This window comes from Furipterus horrens, unplaced genomic scaffold, assembly GCF_987537825.1.
Source record: "Furipterus horrens unplaced genomic scaffold, mFurHor1.1.pri manual_scaffold_7, whole genome shotgun sequence".
Lineage (NCBI taxonomy): Eukaryota > Metazoa > Chordata > Mammalia > Chiroptera > Furipteridae > Furipterus > Furipterus horrens.
In genome coordinates, this window is record NW_028327177.1 from 18238387 (window position 1) to 18262754 (window position 24368).

At 34.0% G+C, this 24368-nt stretch overlaps 1 protein-coding gene across 3 annotated transcripts in view; it reads left to right on the forward strand.

Moving 5' to 3' along the window:
* CSMD3 (CUB and Sushi multiple domains 3) overlaps positions 1-24368 on the forward strand; it is a 908638-nt gene that overhangs the window by 568473 nt on the left and 315797 nt on the right. For all 3 annotated transcript variants that reach the window (XM_090283433.1, XM_090283434.1, XM_090283435.1), the window contains 5 exons: positions 940-1127; positions 3811-3999; positions 6602-6718; positions 9905-10120; positions 11569-11757. In XM_090283433.1, coding sequence (XP_090139559.1) covers positions 940-1127; positions 3811-3999; positions 6602-6718; positions 9905-10120; positions 11569-11757 — 899 coding nt within the window. The remainder of the gene's footprint in view (positions 1-939; positions 1128-3810; positions 4000-6601; positions 6719-9904; positions 10121-11568; positions 11758-24368) is intronic.

A 24368-nucleotide genomic window follows, 5' to 3' on the forward strand; every position in this document is an offset into this window, starting at 1 on the left:
AAGGAAAGAATGCAAAATGCTGTTATATTAATATGTGATGAATGTTAAAGGGACCTCTGTATTGATTGCAATTTATAAAATAATTGTATACTTTAAAAATTTGAAAATGATAGGCACAACAGTAACCAAAAATCTAGCCATAAAACAGCCATCATAAAATAGTGGTTCGGAACTGAGACACTTGCATTTTAGGCCTAGCTCTGTCATTTAATAAAATGCAATATTACTGATGTCTTGCAGGCAGGAGTTTTCTTACCCTCAGAGTGAGTATAATAATAAGAGCTAATTTACAGGGTTAGTGGGAGGAGTAGATAAACTGATATAAAGTATTTAGCAGAGATTCATGTATTCAGTAAACATCAACTACATCATCATTATTATTGCCTACTTATAATTAGAACCGCTTTTTAAAATAAAAACTATATAAAATTTTAATGTCCAAAATATTTATATTTGTCAAACAAAACTACTATATAAAGCAAAGTCAGATATATGTACATAATATATATATATGTGTGTGTGTGTGTGTGTGTGTGTGTGTGTATACATACACACACACACAATTAAGATGAGCATCTGATTTTCTGATTGAAAATAAATATAAATCATATAGTTTTTCACAGAAATAAAGAAAACAAAAGTAATTCCAAAAAATATGCCTCATTAGTGAAAAGGCCATTTATTGACAGTTCATAACTTTTGAAAGAAATCTTACAGATATATACACATACTTTTTAAATGTTAATTCTCCCTACAGATGAGAGCTTATAACTTTGATATTTGCAAATTATGATATCTTAAGTAATATATATTAATCTAAAGCAAATTATAAAAATGGTGGAACTTTTAAATAGTTACTTAAATAGCAATCTAAGGTATTATTTTCCTGTATAGTGTGATGCTAATAAATATATATTCACCTGTGTATCTTAATCTCAGATTTCAGACTGAACTGAATTATGATGTTCTGGAAGTTCATGATGGGCCAAATCTTCTGTCTCCCTTGCTTGGATCTTACAATGGCACACAAGTGCCTCAGTTTCTATTCAGTAGCAGTAATTTTATATACCTGCTATTTACAACAGACAACAGCCGTTCTAATAATGGTTTCAAGATTCATTATGAAAGTGAGTATAGCCAAATTTTTTTTTTAATTTTCTATCAACCTTTCCCTACATTTGGTTATAAATTGTATTGTTTAAGAGAACTACATTTATGCTTTAAAAAATTCAAAGCTCTTGTTGATGTATGAGAATGTTAATAGTTTACAAGATTTGCATTGTAATACATTCTGCAAAAGGTTTTCTAATAATATCTCTCTAATATTATTATGAAAGTAAATACTAAGGAAAATTCAGAAATATCAAATAACAAAATATATCAAATAAGTTTACATACTCGTTATTTGTGTCTAGTCTGAAAAGCCAACAATAGGCAGGTAAATGTCAGTTTAAGATGCGTATGAACATTGGAAAATTATTTTACCATTTATTTCATAAATTCAATTATCCTTTTATATTTTACTCACTAATTGTCCATATTTTCCATTTAAAATGTTCAATTTTATTATTTGTTATTCTGTTTAGAAAATTTTTAAATTTTTGAAATGAGCAAAATTGTAATTTTAATGATTTATCACTAAGTTATATTATCTGTTTATTATGATATTTTTAAATTTTTCAATTTTGTAATATTATCATTCCTTTGACTTATTTGCTTGTCCATCAATTATGAAATATTTCTTCAGACTTAGTCTGTAACTGCTAGGTGTGTACAGTAACAGTAGGGAACATAAAATAAATGTTATCATCTTACTGCATCTATCAGAAAGATAAGGAGGACAAATCAAAGGATTAACCTTATGCTATTCACTGACCTCTATTCTGAATAATCCGAAAGAATTAAAATCACTTTTGATTAATTAAAAACACTTGATCTTCCTTTTCACATAGTTTACATTTTGTATGACCCCTTCGAACCCCATTTCCCTGATTTCTTAAGATATCATTATAACATAAGACTTCTGAATAAAGCAAAGTTATATGTGAGCTGGGACATTAGAAGATCAAGTCTTCAAGGAGGAGGATCTGAGCCTGTCTGCTAAAGATGAGGCGATTAAGGGGAACATTGAGGGCATTTGTGGCAGAGAAATAAAGCATAAAGCTAATGAGGAGACTTACCTGACTGGAAATTAAGAATGACTATGGGCACATAATGAATGTGGTGCCATTAGCAGTAGGGTACAAACACAATGAAATAACAGGTTTTAGGGGTGTACATGTTCAAAGTTGTATATGGAATAGATTGGAGATGAACGATACTGAAATAAAGGCCACACGTTATTGTTTGTTACATACCTGACGTGATGGAGGCTTTGGGTAGGCTGAGAAAATAAATGCCATTATGCTTTTCAATGAGGGTGGATTTCATACATATTTTTTGGAGGGAAATTATTCTGAGAGGGATTCAAGTTGAACGGGAATTTCAAAACCTTGGGTGCCTAGAAGGATAATGGTCATGTTTAGAAGAGGAATATAGCAGGACAAAGTAATTTCGTTGAACATAAAGTTTTCTGATAAATTTTAGTTTCTTATTAAAAACAACATTTAAATGAAATAAGTATGGTTATTAACTGTACTTAAGATGTACAATTAATTTATTTAAAATTGAAATAATTTGTTGGTATTTTGCTTAGCTTCATTTTAAAATGGGGTAGCTAATAAAAATAAATATTTTTGTATGTGAATGAGATCAAATATGATATATAACTTTTAATGCTAATTATTATTTTTGGAACATTTAATCAGTAATTATTTATCACCTAAGCGCCCCTTTTAGAAACAATGAAATAATTATTTATTCTACCTAATACCCCAGTTATGACCTGGGGAATTTTTTCACCCCAGTGGATATTCGGCAATATCTAGAGACATCTTTGATTGCCATGACTGTGGTAATGCTATTGGCAATTAGCAGGTCAAGGCCAGGGAGACTGCTAAACGTATTCCAAGAAGAATACAGCTACACAACAAATAATCATTCAGCCCCAAAAGTCAATAGTGCCAAAATTGGGAAATTATGTTTTATTAATGAGGAAAACATAGTCATGTTATGGTCTCAGCTAAGGATTTTAAATCTCAAGAGTGATTATCATCGGGAGACACCAAAGTGCATTATAGGCAATTCAAAGTCCCAAATAGCCACCAGAGCAGTTACACTGCTTTGCTTAGAAAGGCACTGGTGTTCATGATTTCATATACAACAAAATGCCTCTACTCTTCTTTTTATATATATTTTCTATCAAAATGATAAAATGTCCATTTAAAAGTTAATTAAAAATTTAAAATCATTATAAAGATTAAGTATAATCTTGTTGTGAATCAGGGCTCCAGAGTCAGAGTCACCTAACAATCAAATGAAAATGTTATGATAAAAACAATTTCATAGGGTTCTTTCAATGACTAAGTGAAGCAATTTTTAGTGTTGTCCCTGAAATATGATAAGTTCAAGAAACATTAATTAATGCTGTGATTACATATATATAGTTTATGACAGTACAAAGTTTGATAATTATATATTTTCATAAAGTTTTTATATAACCAAATGACCTGAATTTGTTCTTTGTGGCAGTGTCAAAGCAAATGACAAAACAAATTTGTTAAATACATTGTTGGTTTTAAAAATAAAGTTCTGAGCTCATTGATTTCTTAGTGAAAATCATCATTCACAATTGTTTGAAGGTAAAAATTAATTTCAGCACATCTGATTCCCATCAAGCTTACTTTAGATCATATTCCCTTTGTTCCCCAGGTGTTACAGTGAACACGTACTCTTGCTTGGATCCTGGCATACCTGTACATGGCCGTCGCTATGGTCAGGATTTCTCCATCGGATCTACTGTGTCATTTAGTTGCGATCCAGGCTACAGGCTGAGCCATGAAGAGCCCCTTCTGTGTGAAAAAAACCACTGGTGGAGTCATCCCCTTCCAACCTGTGATGGTAAGAATCCATTCAGTGTGCAAAATAAACTGATTTATAAACCAAATAATAATAATAATAATGATCAATATTGTCTTTATAAAAGGTGAGATTTAACATAATTAAAAATATTTTATATTCTTAAATGAAATCTTGAATTCTGGCAATTTTATGTCATCAAACCATTAAAAAGAAAGAATGTGTATTGATAACCAGCCAAACCTACCCCATGCCCAAGAACACTATATCTATTTTTCATATGTGCTGAGGCCATCGTTTTAGGCTCACATCGTGTGCTTGAACCTTTTGACAGAATAGCATTGAACTTGTCAAATTGGTATCAGAGGAATCCACTGAAGGGACAGAGCATTTGCTTTGCAGCGTTCCTCCTGCTGTGGAAGGCAACCTGTCCCAGTTCAGATGCTACCTGGCTACACTGCACGCTGGCAGTGCACCGGGCTGCCCTATGGTGGCAAGTTGCTGGCTGTGATGAATAGTATACCATGGTCCTTTGCAGTTCTTTGTTTCCCTGGAGAGTAAATCAGAAATGCTTTTTTTTTCCAGAAAAGACATAGGAAAATACAGTGGAAAAGACTGCTTCCCCAGGACTCAGAAGTGCTTTCATACTTGATTTACCAAAAAGCACACACCATGTACCTCTCTGCACTCTGTAGGTCTGGGCTTTAATTTTTATTTGTAACACTATTTTCAGTTTCTATACTTATTTTTTTAAGTAGAAGTTCACATTATTCACGTTATGATTACATTTTCAAGTACTGTCAGTGCTGTCATTTTTTAGTTACAGCTTTAGCCCAATTTGTTTTTATTACGAGTTTTGAAAAAGTCATCAGCACACCTCCACTGTATTTGGTACAGTGCCGTTGAGAATAGTTAGCATTCTTGTGATTGTAAATGATAGAAACCCAATTCTAACTGGTTTTAAAACATAAATGCAGAATTTGTTGTACTCAAATCTTTGAAAAGGCCTCGGTGGTGTACTTCTCATAAATAATTATAATCATGAATTCAAACCTTTTTGAGGATCTCTCCATTTTCCTAGGCTTTTTTCTGTATATTCCCATATTTCATTTATCTTTTTTATCCTATTTACTTGAACTTTTTGGTGACACTGGTTACCAAATTATACAGCTTTTAGGTGCAAAATTCTCCAATGTATCTCTAACATATCTCCAACAGACAGTGTATATATATCTTCTGTCCACTGTATTGTGTGTTCACTACCCCAAGTCAAGTCTCTGTTTATCACCATAATTCTTTTCAATTGCAGTCAGGCTTTTTCCACACAAGAGACTGGTAGTGAAGATCACACTCTCAGGAAAATGGAAATATATATAGCTTCGTATTATCAGAGAAGAATGAGAGCTTTTCCTTGTTCTTCCAAATAGAAAAATCCCAGGAAAGGTCTCCGATCAGTCCACATGCAAACAAGCATTGCTATTTGGATGAATCATGGAAGAGAATAAGTGAAAACCCCACTTTTCTGGTGTTCCATGGAAGTTGAGCAAGAATCAGAGTGGACAAGACTATATATTGCTCACAATTCTTAATGCCCTTGCCCCTGTCCAAGAGAATCTGTACCTCCAAGTGGAATAGAATAAGGAGTCAACAGTTCTCTTCTTCTACTGCTATTTCTTTGCCTTCTTTAATTTTTAATACTGATACAATTATTTGGCATACCATAATCACTTATGGTTGTCGAATGTGGTAGAAGGCATTGTAAAGTATGATTTTTTTTCTTTAGTAAATAAACATTGAATCAAATTTTAATTTTTGAATTTATATCAGTTCATAAACATTTATTTATTTTTATTTTCTTGGAACATCTACTTAAAAACCTATACCCTCTCAAAAAAAAATCTATACCTTTTTATGTTATTTCCCAGAGAAATGCATAAGTCAAGAAGCAGCCTTCGGCCCTAGCTGGTGTGGCTCAGTGGATTGAGTGTCAGCCTGTGAACTGAAAGATCTCTGGTTTGATTCCTGGTCCTAGCACTTGTCTGGGTTGCAGGCCAGGTCCCTGGTTGGGGACCCATCAATTATTCTCTCCCTCTCTTCCTCGCTCCCTTTCCCTCTCTCTAAAAATAAATAAATAAAATCTTTAAAAAAAGAAGTAGCCTTCAAATTTTTAGTTTGCTTCACTGTTTGAAAAAGAATTCTATGAAGAATGACAGATATCCCATTAAGAATTTTAAATAATTTTATATAATTAACAATGTTTTCTTAAAGCTTAATAAAAAAGGAGCCTGCTAAACAATTAATTACTTATGTACAGTTTATGACCAGTTAATGCAAGTGTTGCTTATAATTAGAAATGTATAAGTATGTACTTCAAATTCAAATGTGGCAAGTTGAGCTATGTTCTGTTGGGGAAAATATTAATTTTCAGAGGCTATTATATACTTTCTCCTTCTCTAGTGCTGCTGCAATGGATAAAATGGTTTCCTGGTATTGGAGGAGGTCTTTACACACTCCTGTTATTACCAGAAAGTAGCTTAAACTAGTAAAATCGAACTCTATTTCAAGAGAGGAGACATGAGGTTTGTTCAGCCTCTGCCTTTCTAACTATGACTCGTGATATAATTGTATTTATTTGTATTTTCAGCATTGTGTGGAGGAGATGTTAGAGGGCCTAGTGGAACAATCTTATCACCTGGTTACCCAGAATTTTATCCAAATTCTCTGAATTGTACATGGACTGTTGATGTAACCCATGGAAAAGGTAATTTTCCTCATCTAATGATAATTGGACTATTTTCTGAATTTTTATTACATCTGTTTTTTATTGCAGTTTCCTTTACAATGTCATTTTGCATGAGCAAAAACAAATCAGTAATAAAATAGACTAAAACAATATTTAATTTGAGTAACTTAGACAGAGGATTATATTTACTTTTCTATAGTATTATAATACGCTCATGTTTTTACCAGAATGGTGATAAGAAAGACTTAGTTTCGTTTGACGTGTTAAACTGATGTTATTTATAGCTTGCAAATCAACAAACTCTCAGACAGGATGGCCTATGTCTCTGGTACAGTGTTCAGAAATTGATTTCAAAAGTTCAAAATTTGTATCAAATACATGAAGCTGGTTTGAAGGGCTGAGCCAATTGTAAAGCAAAAAAGTGCATGTTTATGTATGGTAGATTGTTAAAATGTGTATGATGATGTATTATAATAAATTATAATTATATCATCATATAAACTTTTAAGCATTCTAGAAATATCTGTGTCTATTTTCTACCAGAGCTGCAGATGTATCTCACATAATGGAATGGGAGTTTTATCGTGCACTGTGCATGTGGTAGATGGTAACAAATGTCCTTTGAACAAATAAATAAAAGGCCTTGTGGCACTAAATATGGTTCATTTGTGCAACACAGCCAAGACAGTAAGTTAGCGATGTAAATGATGAAGGCAGTAGCTTTAACAATGAGGAAGTGGCCATCCTAATATATCAAAACAAAATGGATTAAAATTATTTACCAGAAAATCTACATGTACTAATCTTTAAAAAGAGAGTTAATGTGTTCATTTAAAACACTACTTTGTAGTTTTTCTTTTCACTCTGTTGCTGTACTGTTCTAATGGTTTTTTGCTATTATATTTTACTTATTCATTTTATTATAGAAAAGCTTTTTTTTAAAACCCTAACAATGAAAAGATGTTACTATTTTAAAAATTAAAGCTTGTATTCAGTACATTTGAATTCATTGTGTTTTCTCAAATGAAGTTTGCCTTTATTAAAATTACACATTATTTTATTGAGGGCAATAATTATATAGGGATTATTATTATTATAAAATTAAGTGTTGAGAAAAATGTAAAACTTAGTAATCTAGTATTGAACAACAGGAACAAGGTAGGAGACTTTTCAAACTGCTTTTTTGTTTTTCTTCATAATATAAGACGCTTGGCTGGAAGTTAACCAAAGCATCCTATTATTCCCATGCACAGTGGATTAAAGGAGTTTAAAATAAGCTTCTTTGTATTATACAAGAAAATGGAAGGCTACACACTGCTTGCTATGTAAATAGAGGTTTAATTAGCACTTAAGGTTTTACATCTTCACAGGTTGCAAGTGTTAATTAAATCTGTATTTACGTGGCAAGAAATGTAGATTTTGATTTCCTTCTTTGAAGAGCCAACAAAGTTTGTTGGAAGTTCAGCTATTCCGAAGTGTAGCCAAAGTTATGTGAAGATTTTACCAGCGTCTGGGGGGCTGGGGAACTCACAGAATAGAAATCAAGAGAGTTTACCGTGAAAACAGTGCTTAGGCGAGAGATTTATTATAGCTCATGGGAGAGAGACAATACCCAAAGGAAGCAATAAAGCTGCTCTCTGAAAAAAAGGCTGGGGAGCAGTTTTACGGAGTTTTAGGTGGGAAATATGAAGTCTGAGTACGGCGCGTAAGCATATTCAGGCAGGAACTCTGTCGCTTGCCCAGTACAACCACGCCTTTACTCACGTGTCACATGTCGCATTAGCGTGTTTAATCTCCACCCAGGGCTGCATTTACACCATCATAATGAGCATAAGATCATGCAGAAGTCACTATGTGGCTTGTTAGGGTCTGAAAGTCTCTTCTTCCAGTCCAGTAAAGTGGGTCCCCATGGATATTGGCACTGGTTTTGTATGGCCACTGATTAGGTCCGTGGAGTTTGCGGGAAAACCGAAGGAAATGCCACTCCTATCAGGAGAAGCTCAGCCTGTCTCAAAGGATAATCTCTAAAAGTCTGAGAAATTGTCAAGGTAATATAGTTTAACTTCTCACCCAGCATACCAATTGCTACAGTTTTCCAGAAACACAATGAACTGACTTGATATCTTTATGGATGGGTAAACTTGCTCAATTTCTTGAGAAAAGTTGCTTAATTTTTGTAGTTTTAATTGACAGTTATTCTGTACCTGTTATCCATGTTCTGCTCTTTGAAGTTAGACCATGATCCAGTAATTTACCCAAGAGAAATAAGCACAATGTTCTTTAACAGGCATGCTGGAATATTCTTGGCAGCACTGTCTACATTTATGCTAAAATACAAATGTTGACCATCAAATATTGAAAAGGTAAATGAATATGGTGTACTCACAAAATGAAATGCTCCACTATGTAGCATTAAAATAACCCACAACTATACACAAAGATAGAGATGAACTTCACACACCTAATGTCGAGTAAGGGAACTCAGACCCAAAAGCATGCATGTTGCATAAACCTATTATATGAATGACAGAAACATGTATGTAATGCAGTAAAATTTGCCTGTGCCCTTAGAAGTTCAGTAAGTGGTTACTTTTGGCAAACTGAAAAGGCAGAAAAGTTGAATGAAGGGAGCTCTGGGTGTTGGTAGTGTGTCCTTTGACTATGGCGCATTTACAAAGGTGTTCTCAGTTTGTGAAATTTAGTGAGCGTGTTTCAGTATATTCACATGTTGAAGAGTGTGGAACAGAGAGAGCCATCATATTCATAATAACAGATACTTTCTCCCTGTGCCTGCTTTGGATTTCTCTTCTAAAGTAGAGTTAAGCATTCCTGGAAGTTGGGCACTATTTGAGGGGTTTGCAGAAGAAATTGAAGGAGGCAGGTAAAATGTTCACCAGAAAGCTGCACTTCTATTATAAATAAAGAATATAAATTTTCCTTGAAGTTTTCAGAAAACTTGGGTTATTTCTTTACAGGCATCGATATTTAAATTTTATTTCCAAGCAATTTTCAAGACATGGCTCAATGTATCTCTTATAAAGACACATATTTTTTTAAAAAGATACTATTGGAATATTTTATAGCAATGCCCCTCGTTTTGAGAGAAATCAGGTACAAGGAGGGTCCTGTTTTTTGTTAGTATGGTAATTTTTGCTAATTGTTTTGGTAATTCTGTAAATCTAATTTTCCTCTTTTGCTTAATAGGTGTGCAGTTCAACTTTCACACCTTTCATCTGGAAGATCATCATGACTACTTACTGATCACGGAGAACGGGAGCTTTACCCGACCACTGGCTCGCCTGACGGGTTCGGAGCTTCCTCCGACAATCAATGCTGGTCTCTATGGAAATTTCAGGGCTCAGTTACGCTTCATTTCAGATTTTTCAATATCATATGAAGGATTCAATATTACATTCTCTGGTAAGAAAATAGATAAATAGAAATACCTTGAAGAAATAAATTAATTTGCTAAAAAATCCGCTAGAAATACATTGTTACATATATTTTTTAACTTTCCTGTAGAATTCTAAAAGAGAGCAAAAGTAGCTGAAATGCCTAGTGAACTTAAAATGGAAATTCAAATATATATTTTAAAGTTTCAATTAGGTTTAAGAATAAAATATGAATTAAGCCAGTGATAGTCTTGTTTTATGTGTCTTGAAAAAGAGGTAGTTTATAGGCCAAGAACTAGATAAACTTAATATATTCATTTGGAAGTAGATGATCAAGAAATAAATTAATGTGGTTATTGCTTTATTTTAGAATAATCTTATCTATAGGCAACATTATAACTTGGATTTAAGAATACAAAATTTATAAGACCAAAGTGAATGCAAAGTGTTCCCATGTGTTAGGTTTCTACTGCCTACTTAAATGAAATTGTGAGAAAAGTAGCTATTGCATAATACAGAAACAAGTAAATCTTATACCAACTTGCTAATATTAAAATCATAATGTTAAAAATATATAAAATCATGCAAATGCTAACCTTATTCTTCAACCATTATTTTAGTATTTGCATAAAAATACTTGTCTTATTATATAATTCAGGTATGCCATAATGAGTAGTAAATAAGCATAAACGATTTTAAGTTCGAATCTTGGAAGTATGTACAAATGGATTTTTTAATTATGTCATAATAGTTATGAACATCAAACAGTTCCTCTTGTTCTCCATTGCAATCACATAGTAAGTGAGAACTCTGGGAATATTTTGAGGCAAGTGACTTCTTTTAGGATGTCATATACTATTTGTTTAATCAGCTCTACTTTCTCATACTCTGAAGAGTGTTTATCTGTTCATTTTCATGATGTCGACTCATTGCTTCTGTAATATAACAGTTTTCAGTGTGTGGGCACTTCGCTCTTCTGTAAACCCTTGCATCAGAAGTCAGGTGTTCCTCAGAAAATGGAGTAATTGAATTCCTTATATACCAGAGGCATCATATTGAAAACATTATGTAAAATGCATTTCAAAAGTGCAAATGCTTTTGTTTCAGATGTTTTGTGTGTTATGTGTTTGAAAACATGCATCTATTATTCCAATATTATAAGTCAAAAGTCTACAATTGAGTATTTCTAATGCAAAAGAAAGACTGAGATAAATAGCTACATTTTCAGTTTAGCACACAGAAGGTGACACTTTGTCATCTTTATTGAATTTCCCAAATAAAAGTATATATTAAGTTATTAGATCCTTTACAAAAGAAAGTAGTTATGTTTCACTTGCATGTCCCCATAATTATACAGATAGTCAGTTTTTAAATGTATGACTTGGCTCTGAGAGCATCCTGTTTGCAGAGTATAGGAATATACCTTAAAAGTGGCTGCTATCATCTTCTCTGTTCTTCTCTCCACCTAACTTACAGAATATAACCTTGAACCTTGTGAAGATCCTGGAACTCCCCAGTATGGTAACCGAATTGGGTTCAGCTTTGGGGTTGGTGACACTCTGACCTTCTCATGCTCATCAGGTTATCGACTGGAAGGGACATCAGAGGTCATCTGTCTTGGTGGTGGCCGACGGGTGTGGAGTGCACCTCTGCCAAGGTGTGTGGGTACGTGGTCAGCTGCTTTCATTTGCTTGTATGTGTAGTCACTGTTCATGGACTTGCATGGTTATATTCTCTTCGTTTTTTATAATATGTTGAATTTATTCATTTATTTCATATTAGTTATTTCAATTTATTTTCCACTTGACAATCTGGTGTCTACAATTAACTTTTCAACTTCTCCATACAAGCAACCATGCTTCTAATTTGTTTTCAAATAGTGGGTATAAGGAATGAATAGATTGATGATAGATAGATAAGTAGTTAGATACATAGATAGATAGATAGATAGATAGATAGATAGATAGATAGAGTCATATTTAGAGACCTTAAAGAAAATTACATTATTATATTCTATTGATAGGTGATTTTTCATGACTTCTGACTGAAGTTTTAACAATATTTTATGGCTTAGAATTAACATCCATGAAAGGTGATAACAAGGAAAAATGTGTCAAATAAATAATAGATAATTTAAAGGTGATCAAGGTGTGCATTGACTATATTTATATATCTATATAATTAATCTTTTAGATTAAAATGGCAACTCATTTTTTGTTGTAAGATAAAGAATAGCAATAATTAAAGCATTGGAAGTTCGGAGCCACCACCTAACCTTTGGACATGAATGTTTTGATTGATAAAAAACATTCTGTAGAGAAAACAAAGGATTTTTTTAAAATTAGGATTTAAGTCATATTAAATTAGGAAATAGAGAGGCAAGAATTCCTTCAGGTCATTAGCCATTCACTCACTATTAATTTTTATTTTTATGATAGAATAAGATGCAAATAGTCATTTTATAATTATTTCATAAAACTACTAAAATTCTTCAAAATATATAATTTACAATTAGTATATCTAATTGTGGGTCATGGAGCTCTGTAAATTATAATATACTACAAAATTAAACATTTGATCAATGGTTCAAGACCTTGTCCTTTTCTATGGAGGCCTCAGATGAAAATGAGAATGAAGATGAGAATATCTTATGCACCTTATTCAACATAGTGTCCACTTCCTGTGGGTCTACAGATCAAGCCGAAAAATGGTAATCCAGGTTAATGTGGTTCTGAAGGCTTTTATAGTGATGATATTGTTTTCACAGACCCTATGGGTTATATAACAGGCAAGTTGACAATTAACAAATGGATTTTCTAGAAAATTCAAGGCTTTTATAGAAATGGCACAGGCAAACCCAGAGGCTTGGAACTGGGAGGTGATGATCAGTCACACTCTGAAAACATATTTTCCAAGAAGATATGTAGGATGCTGTTCTGGGGTTTTTGTTGTTGTGTTTGTTTGTTTGGGGTTTTTGTCCTGTTTTTTTTTTTTTTTTTTTTTCTTTCTGCTGTTGCCAGCTTTGGAATTTCTTTATTTACCTAAATTGCCTCCATTTCCATTTTTTGTTTTGTGTGAATATTTTCAAAGGCCAGTTAATGAGAACCTTGGGAATAGTCCGAGTAAGGGCTGCACAGTGTCTGGGTTTGTATCCTGGTCATTAAATATTGAGTTCCTTCACTTTTCTGAACTTCATTTTCCTCATCTGCGAAGTGTTTACAACAGTAGTATCTAGGTCATTGTTATGAGTTAGTTACGAGGATTAAAAAGGTTAGTCATGTGAGTCAGACACAGAGTACAATCGCTGAAATATAGAAGGATTAAGAATTTAAGTGTTATTATAACTTACTATTTAATATAGTCTGCTGTATGTCCAGCCCGTCAATCTAGCTTATAAAGTTAATTGTAGTAGGGAATAAATTGTATTTCATAAAATACTAACATTTATGAGGTTCTACTAGGCTCTTTTATATACACTCATCTTTTTGAATCCTTACTACAATCCTGTTCTTCTCATTCCCTTCATTTTTCATTGGAATAAATTGAGCCTTAGAGTTCATTAACTTGCCCAAGAGCATCAAGGTTGTAAGTGGCAGAACCATGATTTGCATATAGTCTTTCTCATTCTAAAATCAAACTTTTTTTCCCACCAGATGATTTTATCCCAAAAGGTCTAAGGAAAGGTGGATCTTGAAGGACTATCAGTCACACAGAGTCATGAAAAGTTAATATTTTTTCTCCATGTATCAGACTGTTACACAGGCTGAAAAGTGTATTTTTAAAGTTTAGTCCATATTTACAATATATTTTAAGAAGCGAATTTATGGAGATCTGACTTTGCAAAAGACAGTAAGTTCAACTTACTTTTATTAAAGTACTTTTTTGAGAGTAGGTTTATCCATGCCCAAATCTTTATTGGAAAAGATGAAATAAAATCACTCTGGTGGTAAATTCAGAAAACAAAAGTTATTGCCATGGAAATCCCCCCCTATTTCAAATGAACTATGCTTTCTTTTAAGATTATTAATTTACAATTAAGTATATTGACCTTAATAAATTCCACAGTAGGTATACATTTAAATTGCAAGCTGGGAAAACATATTTCTTCAAATAAAATAGCATTTAAAAAATTACTTCTCTAATTTTCTTTAAACTTCTCTTCACTACTTTGCCTATGATTTAAAACAAATGTGTTTCTTTTTTCTATTTCTGGTTCCATGTAGTTCTTATTTTTGTTATCTTTTCAAAGTTCACAGTCTTCAGTCACATAAAATGCACATGCTTTGTAATTTGCTTAAAAACTATTGTTTAGTCCTCAACATTGGCAAACTCTTACTTATGTTATAGTGGCCAAATTGTAGGTAGGCTGTATTCCAAGAGTTTGCTTCTTTCTTTCTTTTTTTTTTTTTTTTTTTTTTTTTTCTTGGAACCTAGATGGTCTTTCCCTGGCATAAGATTGTAAACAATGGATGCATTCCCAAAACAAACCATGGGTGAGATTTAAAATTTTATATCAAGTGTAAAACTAATACCAACATTTACGAAAATGACATCTACACATACATAGTTATATAAGAAGGTGTCTGACGATAAGGCAACTAACTTATGAAGCTAATTTTGAAAACTTACTTTTTGCTCATTTTTTGTTTATGTATGTTTGATTTTGATTCTCTACTTAATTTATAAATTGGTCAGTGTCTTTTAGTTTCTGTTGGTAGAATCTGGTGAAAATTATCTTAATTCTGAATGCGAGGTGAATAGTAAGTAACATTTTCGTGTAAGCAATTTTATGAGTAGCTTTTGCATTTATGTTTTAAAGTGATATTTTAACCAAGGTTAAGCATACTAATACTATATTATGGTCTTTATAATCTATAAAGAATGATATCATGTAGTACCTAATCCCCAAAATCTACCAATGCTATGTATGTAGGTATAGCATAACCATCAGTGGAAATACAATGTCTATAAAAAACACATGGTTGCACACAAACCTAGGAGCGGAGCCATGACCATCATAATGTTCTGAGTCCCAGGCCTGTGCTGGGTTCACAGCAGCACACTCCTGTCTTTGACAGGAGGCTTCAAAAAGATTGGAGAAAATCTGGCCTTAATGATACTTGATACGTGGCGTCAGAGAATTCCTAGTGCTGTCTCTATTTTAATTGGAGGAAACTTCTTCAACCACGACCCATTTATCGGGGGTTGCTTAAGTACAGGAAAATTTGTAGAGGCAGGAAAAGCATCTTAAAAGAAATCAAGAGCATACGACCCACGCAGAAGGAGGGATTCTTCCCTCCCAAGCAGTGGCCCCCATTGCAGAGACATGGTTCATATTCACACTCCAGCCTTTCCTAAGCTGTATGACCTTTGGGGAGTTGTTCAGATCTTTTTCCTGCCAAGTATCCTCAAATGATGCAAGATAGCTTATAGCTCTAAGCAATGAAAGACGTGTAAATTGCCCAGTGAACTCCACAACCCATGACACTTGCCCAACAAATTTCCGTCCCTTTTCCTTATGCCTATAACTCTCTCCGCCACCATATTGTCAGTTCTCCTACGAGCCATGATAACTGATAGCTGTGAGAAGTGATTTTCACAAACCAGCCGGAGGAAAAGGAGAGATGGGCTTGCAAACGTTTTAGTGTGCTATCAGCAGTTAAGTCCTTCACACATACAATCTCATTTACCACTTAGTGATCAAGATAAAAATTTTCCCCTAAAATATCTGTGATTATTATTTTCACATTTTGAAAAATATTAAAATAACAGGTAAACTTATATTTTAGTAAAGATAGTTTATATTTAAGTAATTGAGCTGGAGAGGCATGTTTCTAAGGAAATGGATGTCTGCACCTTTTAAAGTGGCAAAAAAACAAAGAAGTTTATAAAAGCTGATTACTTTGGAAATAAGAAACACTGTCCTGTTTGGGGTCAAGAAATAAGTCTCTAATTTTCTTTTGTGAAGTTCACATTACAAAAAAATAAAAAATAAAGAGCAACCCACTGGCATTTCTATTGCCCTGTTTCTAATCAAGACAAAAATGTTCCTGTCTTTCCTAAGCATTCCAAATTATACCAGAAACCAAGCCAGGTCATGCTGCATATAAACAAGGAGCTAATGAAAAAACATATTTTGGAAAGTCCATGAGAAGTAAAATATTAGTAATGATTTGTTTTCAGGCAGGAGTCCAGACATTTGGGGCCATTTTAAAGACATTCACCCATCCTCAAAATACCTCATTTAACTTATCTATTTATATATTTAATTTTATGCATCCTTAAGTTTTTATCTGACTTTGGACAAGTAACAAACTCTCATTTTAATTATTAATCAAAATGACAATTCTACAGTACACACTACATTTTATGACTTTTTAGGCAACATGCTGATAATTATTTATCATTAGGTTTAAAAATGAACGTTAATAGGTAAAATGAGGTGCAACATATATGGGGACTCTGTACTATCATTGTAACTTCTCTGTAACTCTGAAATGAATCTAAAATAAAAAGTTTATTAAAAATTCAAATAAATGAAGGAAGGCGAACTATGCCTGATGGAAGGAAACTGAGTATCTAGAATGTGAAGAACCAATGTACATTTCCTATTTAATGGAACTGCACTGAAGACTGTGAACTTAAACTCTTTTCATTAATTTAGGATTTATAAACAAATGGATTCGTGGAAAGCCTTTTCTATTCTAACTGGCCCATTAGTAGATAAGCTTGTAGACTTTATTATACTGTGGCTGACAAGCAAATACCTGCTGTTTGGGGAGGTGGGGGCTGTGCCCTAGTTATCATTGTGTCTCCTGTGTGTCCCACCTAAGCTTGGCATAGCATGGGTGCTCGTGCTGAGCATAAGACAGTGTGAAGTTACTTCACCATGTGATCGTCATGAACCGAGTTAATCCGAGAGTACGGCTGTCCATACAGTGATCCGCTCACAAGATAATTTCATTAAAGTGTTTGTGTGTTGTTAGTCTCTAATTTCCTTGAACAATGTTTTAACATTTATGATAAATGAGAAGAGTCGCAAAAACACTCTATACCCCATAAATGTCCTCTGACCATAAATCTTGTTGCAAGCCAAAATTTGCCCGCTAATGGAAACGGAGTTTCGGGATTACATATATGGCACAGACTGCTTCAGAGAGTTGAGTTACAGAACAGGGGCAAGAAGTGGAATATTTATTGTAGCTATGCCTCAGGGTCATGCCCTTGAAGCAATTGTAATTGGGAGGGTTTCACACCAGAAAGAACCACAGAAGTTTACAAAAGTACCAAAAAACTTGTTTTCTCCGTTATGAAGGGAAGTGATTCAGGAGGCTCTGCGATCCGCCTCGGTTCTTGTCTTGCATGCAAGACAAAAATTCAAGGGAGAGACACACATGTATAGTGGAAATGAATGAGCAAGCTTATTTACGAAACACACACGAGCACAGAGCTGCAAGTAGGCACCCAGTGAGTCTGAATGCCCCACATACAGAGGAAAGAAAGTTGTTAGTAAGTTCATTCTATACACCTGAGCTGAGGCTATAAGTGTGTACTTAGCTAATGTAAGTATACCGGCTATTGGGGTTCAGGAGTTATATAACTTAGTCAGCTTTTAGGTTCCCCCTTTTTATCCCCTTTCTAAATCCTGGGAGTAATATACAGCTACAAAGGCTTTCTTTCTCAGTTAGCAAAGGCTCTTTGTCTTAATGACATTGTTACAGAGGCCCCCTTCCCTAGCGTAGACTCTCAAGGACTAACCCCCTCCACCTGTGCTATTCCTGTCTGTGATGTTCAGGACACCTGGCAATCTTAGTGAGATTGTTATAGAAGCCCCTTTTCTCAGCACTGTCTCAAGGAGTCTCCTCTCCCCCTGCACTGTTCTGCTTGTGGTGTTCCAGACACCCAGAAATCTTATCAAACTGAGCTCAGGACTGCAGAGTTAATTGGTGAGACCCATCTTCTTTTGCTTCTAGCCTCCTGTATTAAGTTCTTCATTAGACTGTAATGGTGAGGGCCCGCCCTTTATTTCCCCTCTGGCTGCGTATTCCCAGCTGCTACCTATCATCTCTATGATTTCTGAGTGACCTCTTCCTGGTCTTCTGGAGAATACTCCCAAATTCAGAAACACCTACAGCATACACTTCTTACATCTGTGTCTAATAAACTTAACCTAGGCACGCTGGGAAACATGCTTGAAAGAAAGCGAAATGATTAGAGCTATAAGGAGTGTTTTTTTTTTTTTTTAACTAAATGTAATAACCTAGAAACCATGCAATACATCAATTTTGTCATTAGAAAAATTAATTTTTGCTTTTAGCCTAATATATTTTTACTTAATCCAAAGGTGACTGGTCCCTAGGGCCAGAAGAGAAATATTTTACCTGAGGTAATAATACAAGCTAATATTCGCTATGTATTTACCAAATGTCTGGAATGATCGTACAAGATTTGAATAAGGACACTGAAGCACAGGCAGGTTAAGTAATTTTCCCTAGGAGAATATATTAACAAAAAATTGTATTTGAAGTAGTTTAGATGAGGAGCAAATGTTTGCTATATGCAAATATGAGCCATAAAGAATAAAAGCATCATACGTATCAGTGCGGTTCTGATATTCAGTCCGTATCCCCAAAGTGGTTCTTGTTTACAGCAGTGACATCTGTGGCTCTCAGGAAATACTATCATTTGGCAGTGTAGTTAACTGGAGGAGATAATTAAATGTTATTACTACTTGTAACTGAATTAGTCTCAGGAGAAGGTAGGATTTAATTGAAGTTGCGATAGACCAACAGTCCCTAAAAGCCTTTTGAAACTGGAAGGAAAGGTCATTGTCACATCAGGCAAAATGGTTTTAAAATTACTACTTCTAATTCTATGTTCTTATAAAGTACATGTGTCCATTTGTTTTTGTATAACATATATGTGTATATAGTTTCTTTTCCATTTTAGTCTCATAATATTGAAAATAATAGCAAAAAAGTATGTCATTAGTACAGAAATTGATTTATAATAAATAGCTTTATTGTTTGTCATCTGGTAATACACTTAGCTAAGATATATTTAAATGTAGTTAGGGATTTGAAAACAGACAAAAGAACAATGGAACAGACTAGGACTGTCAAATAGTAACGGTGCATTTTACTAAGGAGCCAACCAGCCTTAAGGTCAGTAGCACTAATGGGGGTAGGTTTATGGTGAGCCCAGGAGAATAGAAAGGACTGTGATTATTCTGTTTAGTAAATACATTCAGCTCCTAATCAAGGTTATGCAATACAATGAATTTTATTTTATTTTTCATAATTAATTCTATTGTTCACTGTTTGCTCTTCACTTCAAACTTACCAATCTCAAACCCAGCTCCTTCAGTGCAGGTTAAAGCAGCTAAAGTTATCCTCCTTTGTTTATTATACCAAGAAAGTTACCATGGAAATAATATAATGTTGTAAAATAAGCATCATAAATTAAATCCATTATCAAGAAGGGACGTATGGGTCAGGTATGAGAGAATGTGTTTATTTAAGTAAACAGTAGCGTTGGTGATCATAAAAAAATGGCAAGGTAAATTACAGAGAAAAATGAACATAGATCTTTAGGAAATTATTTGCAGAATTTAAATATTGCCCTTTAAGCAGGTATTTAAAAAAAATAGGGGATTATGAAACCTCCCACAAACTAAATTTCTAGCTTTAAGGCAGCTTTCTGTTTCTCTGCATTACACCCAAGTATTCTCCTTGCAGCTCCTTGAATCCTGGTTCTACTATTGGTATGCTCAACATGAGGTCACATCTTTCTCTTCATCTGTTTTAATCTGTCTACAAAGACTGTGTTTCGAAAGGTGATGGATAGTTTTTACTTCATGCATTTTACTATACCTTTCTGAATTTGCACTGGTTGATGTTTTATCACCCTTGGCTATCGAATTCTGCAGGAATAAAATTTTAACTTATTATGTAAATTGGCATCTCAGTGGAATATGTTCACTATTTTCTAAAAGAAATCCTAGCTTTTGTTTGTTCTGGAGAACTTTTGATTATTTTTTCCAGACTGTTCTATTTTTCTGACAATGTAAGAGAATTTCCCATTTGTTCAACCATGGTGTTTGAAACCACTTGGTGTCATTTACCTGTAAAAGTGTACAAGTGCTTCACCTCCTTATCACTGTCCCCTGTGTGTCAAAGGAAAAATGGGTTTTCCTACAAAGCTCCTCAGATGGTGCATGATCAAGGCTTCATATGCGTTCCTGTGCCAAATTACTTTATTTATCTAATACATGTCCATTTGATGTTTACTCCATGGCAGCTTATTTAAAAGGCATTCTGCCTTCTTCCTTCTGAATGAGGACAAATAAAAACTATATAGTGAATTTTATAGAACTACAAACCTTCCACTTTCCTACTAAGATTGTCTTCTCTCCTACCCACCCCCAATCCAAGCACTCTTCCCAGGAAATAAGGTCACTGCAATAGTCAGCTTTGATCACTAATGATGCTGGCATTACCCTCAGGTGTGTGGAGTTAAAATGCTGAGATCCGCTGATGAAGAGAATAATGTTGTAGTGAGGTTTCTTGGAGTCCACATTTTCTTGTGACCTTAGAAGACATAAACATACCATTGTAGGTTTTTGTCTCATGTACAGTTTCAAGGATCATGTTGACTCTTTTCATGTTTTCTTTTTCTTCTTTAATAGTTTTCTGATCCCCTCCCCAGAAACATCCGCATTTGATTATATTTTACTTATTGATCTCACAATGTCTTTCTCATAAAGGTAAAAACAAATAAATGTATAAGAAATACCTAAAAAACAATCAAGCAGGAATATAGACAACATGCAAATCACTGAGGCTTTATGAGCAGCAAGGGACCTGTGAGTTGTTGGTTAGTCAAACCTAAATGCCCTAGATATGAAAATCATATCTATAAAGAATGTTCAGCCATTCAGTAGTCTCATAAAAGAGCTATAATGGAGAGAGAGATGAGTAATCCAGTGCTTTTCATGTACATGACAGTATGTCTGATATTATAGTTTTTCTCTCATTTACCCCTTTCAATAATTTTATTAGATGGGTTTTAATATTTTTACTTTCATATTGAGGGAGAAATGTACAGAGAGGTGAAGTGACTTACTTTGAATGTCACTAGTAAGTTTAGATTTTTCTATCTTTCAAATCTCGTGCTCCATATTCTTTATTTCATTGTTTATTTGAAGTTTTCCAGAGTTGTAATAATGACCAATAATTAAGCAGCAAAACATTTTGAGAAATATATTACCATTTTGTAAACAACTTTTAAAGGATTTTTCTTTGAGGGGAAATGAGATTAGTTTGGGAACTAAAAATAAAATTATAAAATTTGCCAAAGAATTTTTCTGTGAATTTATTAACTTAAATTTCAGGATAAGTGGTTCTGTGATATTTAACTCACTTAAATTTTTGAAGATTTTAAGAAACTTTTATTTTATTTTATTTTTTGGTTTTTCAATTACAGTTGTCCCATTTTTCCCCCATTGCTCCCCCCCACCCAGCCCACCCCTTCTCCCGCAATCATATCCCTCCCCGTTGTCCATGTCCATGAGTCATTCATACACTTTTTATTCAAGTTATATGTTCTGTCCATAGCAATGGTAATAAAAATAACAGGAATCAAATATCAATAAATATCAATAAATATTGTGGTATGATCTAGTTAGAATTAGAATTATTTTTTCTTTGTGAATGATGATATAACTTAAATTTAAAACTTTCAAAACCTGGGATGTTTATTCTTTATGATTATTTTCTTAGGGCTATATCCCCTTCACTCTCCAAAATAATTATCTTTTATTTTATGGATCAGAGTTCTCTCATTAAGCTCTCTTACACTTTAGCTTTGGGAAACTCTAAACTGATCTCTTAGAAATTTAGTATTTTTTCATTCATTTATTCATTCATTCACTTATTTATTCATTAATTTACCAAACTTAGTTCAACTGATAACAATATTTGTCATGTTGTATTAGGTAATGTTGATATAACAGAGATGAAGTAGATATTAGCAATTATTTTATTAGGACATATTGATAAGTTTGATATAGTTGTATATTCTACGACCGAACAAAAAATTTAATTGATCGAATTCAACAAACTTTTAGTGGGCACTGAGTTGGATGGCAAAGATAAAAATATAAACATACTCTCTTATTGAGGATCTCCTATTCTGTCGTAAGGGGAAGTACCTATGACTAATTATGGCAACAAGAGAGGAGAAAGATAAATCAAACCCTCAGTGTAGCTGAGAGTGATAACAATTTTTTTTTTCTGGAAGGATATGGAGCAGCTTCTTGAAAATGACATATTTGTAAAAAGGAGCTGGATTTTGCCAAATAGAAAAGGTGGGGAAGGCATCCTAGGCAAAGGATATAAGTCACGTAGGTAAAATTAATGTGTTTACAAATCCATTTCAGGTCTGCTCCTTTTTGAATCCCAGTTCAATATGTAGTCGATGTGTAGCTAATGCTTTCTCCTTTCTGCTTTTTAATCAATTCATGAAGGCCATATTTCTTAAAATGATAAATAGTTCTTATTTCACACATTTTTCTGTTTTGTTCAGAAGCCTTTGTATGTGGTTTATTAGAATTGACATATTCGTAAGTAGTAACTCTTCAATATTTTATATTTCTAGATTTGGAAAAACAACACACTAGGTTCAAAGCATGGCCTCGTAACTTAGCATCTATGGCAAATTGGACAAGGTGTTTAACCCCTCCACCCTCCAATCTGTAAAATGGAGATACAGTTTTAAAATTCTTTAAGTTTATTGAATTCCTAGTATGGTGGTGCCTAGTGCTACGTAATTTACATGTATTAACCCATTCAATCTTCTCAGTAAGTATGCTGCAGAAAGGATTATTAGCATCTCCATTTTTCAGATGAGGCCAATGAGATACAGAAAGTTGCTTTACTTAAGTAGTTGTGTGCTCAAGATAATGCAATGTGCATTGCCTGACTTCTACATTGTTATAAAGGGGCCCCACTAATTCAGCATGAATGAGCTTAAATGTATTCTTTTACCTACAGACCAAATTAGAAGGCTTACTCTTTGAGAAACCTGAAGCCAAAGCATGACAGTTATCATGGTTTTGTGTAAGAGGACAAGGGCTGGACAAAATAAGAGGCAGATGGAGTTTGAATGATGAAGAATCTTGCATGCTATGTTAAGGAGTACCTGATACACATTAAGATGTTTAAGCAAACAAATTATATGATCAAAGTTGTATATTACATTATCTTTAAGATAGTTACATGTATGGATGATGGATTTGGGTTTACTGAATTTAGAGACATCCATGAAGAAGGAGTTCTTGTATCCTATATATAAGCTCATGAGGCAGAGCACTAAAATTGGAGAGGTGGGGACATTTTAAGAACTGAAGAATATGCGTACTGGAGATCTTCAGACTATTTAATTATAAACTCCTTAATTTGTTCAAGTTACATGCAATAGCAGTTATTGCCTAGTAAAGTCCTATTTTGTGGAATCAATTTAGTAAAACATCTCCAATTCAGAGGCAGATCCTCAGCATCCCAATCAGACTTCACAGAAGTCCTCTTATTTATGCTCTTTCCCTGCTTTTATATTGTAGTCAGACCTCAGACCATTCCAAGAACCAGCTTCCCCTTGAGTATACCACATGGAGAGATCAAGGAGAAGTGCTCACCGCTCCCGTGGCATGGTCTCCAGGCTACAGACACAGGAGCATTCCAACCAAGTGTGCAGTCTGGAAATCATGGGAGAGATCCAGACTGAGAAAACAATTACAGATTTCCAGCATATAGAGATGCCCTTGAAAGCCATGAAGTTTGATGAGATGAGCACAGAAATAAGCATATAACTGAGAAGAAGCAAGGCCCTGGGCCTCACCAATGTTTAGAAATATGAGGGCAAAGGAGACTGGGAAGGAAGAGTCTGAAACACAGGAATAAAGACAAGTAGAGACTGATGTGTTAGAGGCGAAGTGAGGAAAGAATTTGTAGGAGAAAAAAGTGATCCCGGCCCCAAAGCCGCTGGCAGGTTAAGTTAAATGAGAGATGTGAATATACATAGCAGGGCAGAAGCCGTTGGTGAACTTGACAGGTGCAATTTCAGTGAATGACAGGGTGAAAGTTTGAGAGAAAAGGAGGAGAATTGCAGAATGAATCCAGATAGCTCTTTAGAGGAGTTTTGCTGAAAATATCTTTGTGATGAAGTGTTACCTGAAGGGAATGCTGGACCAAGAGAGTCCCCCACACAACTTTTTATGA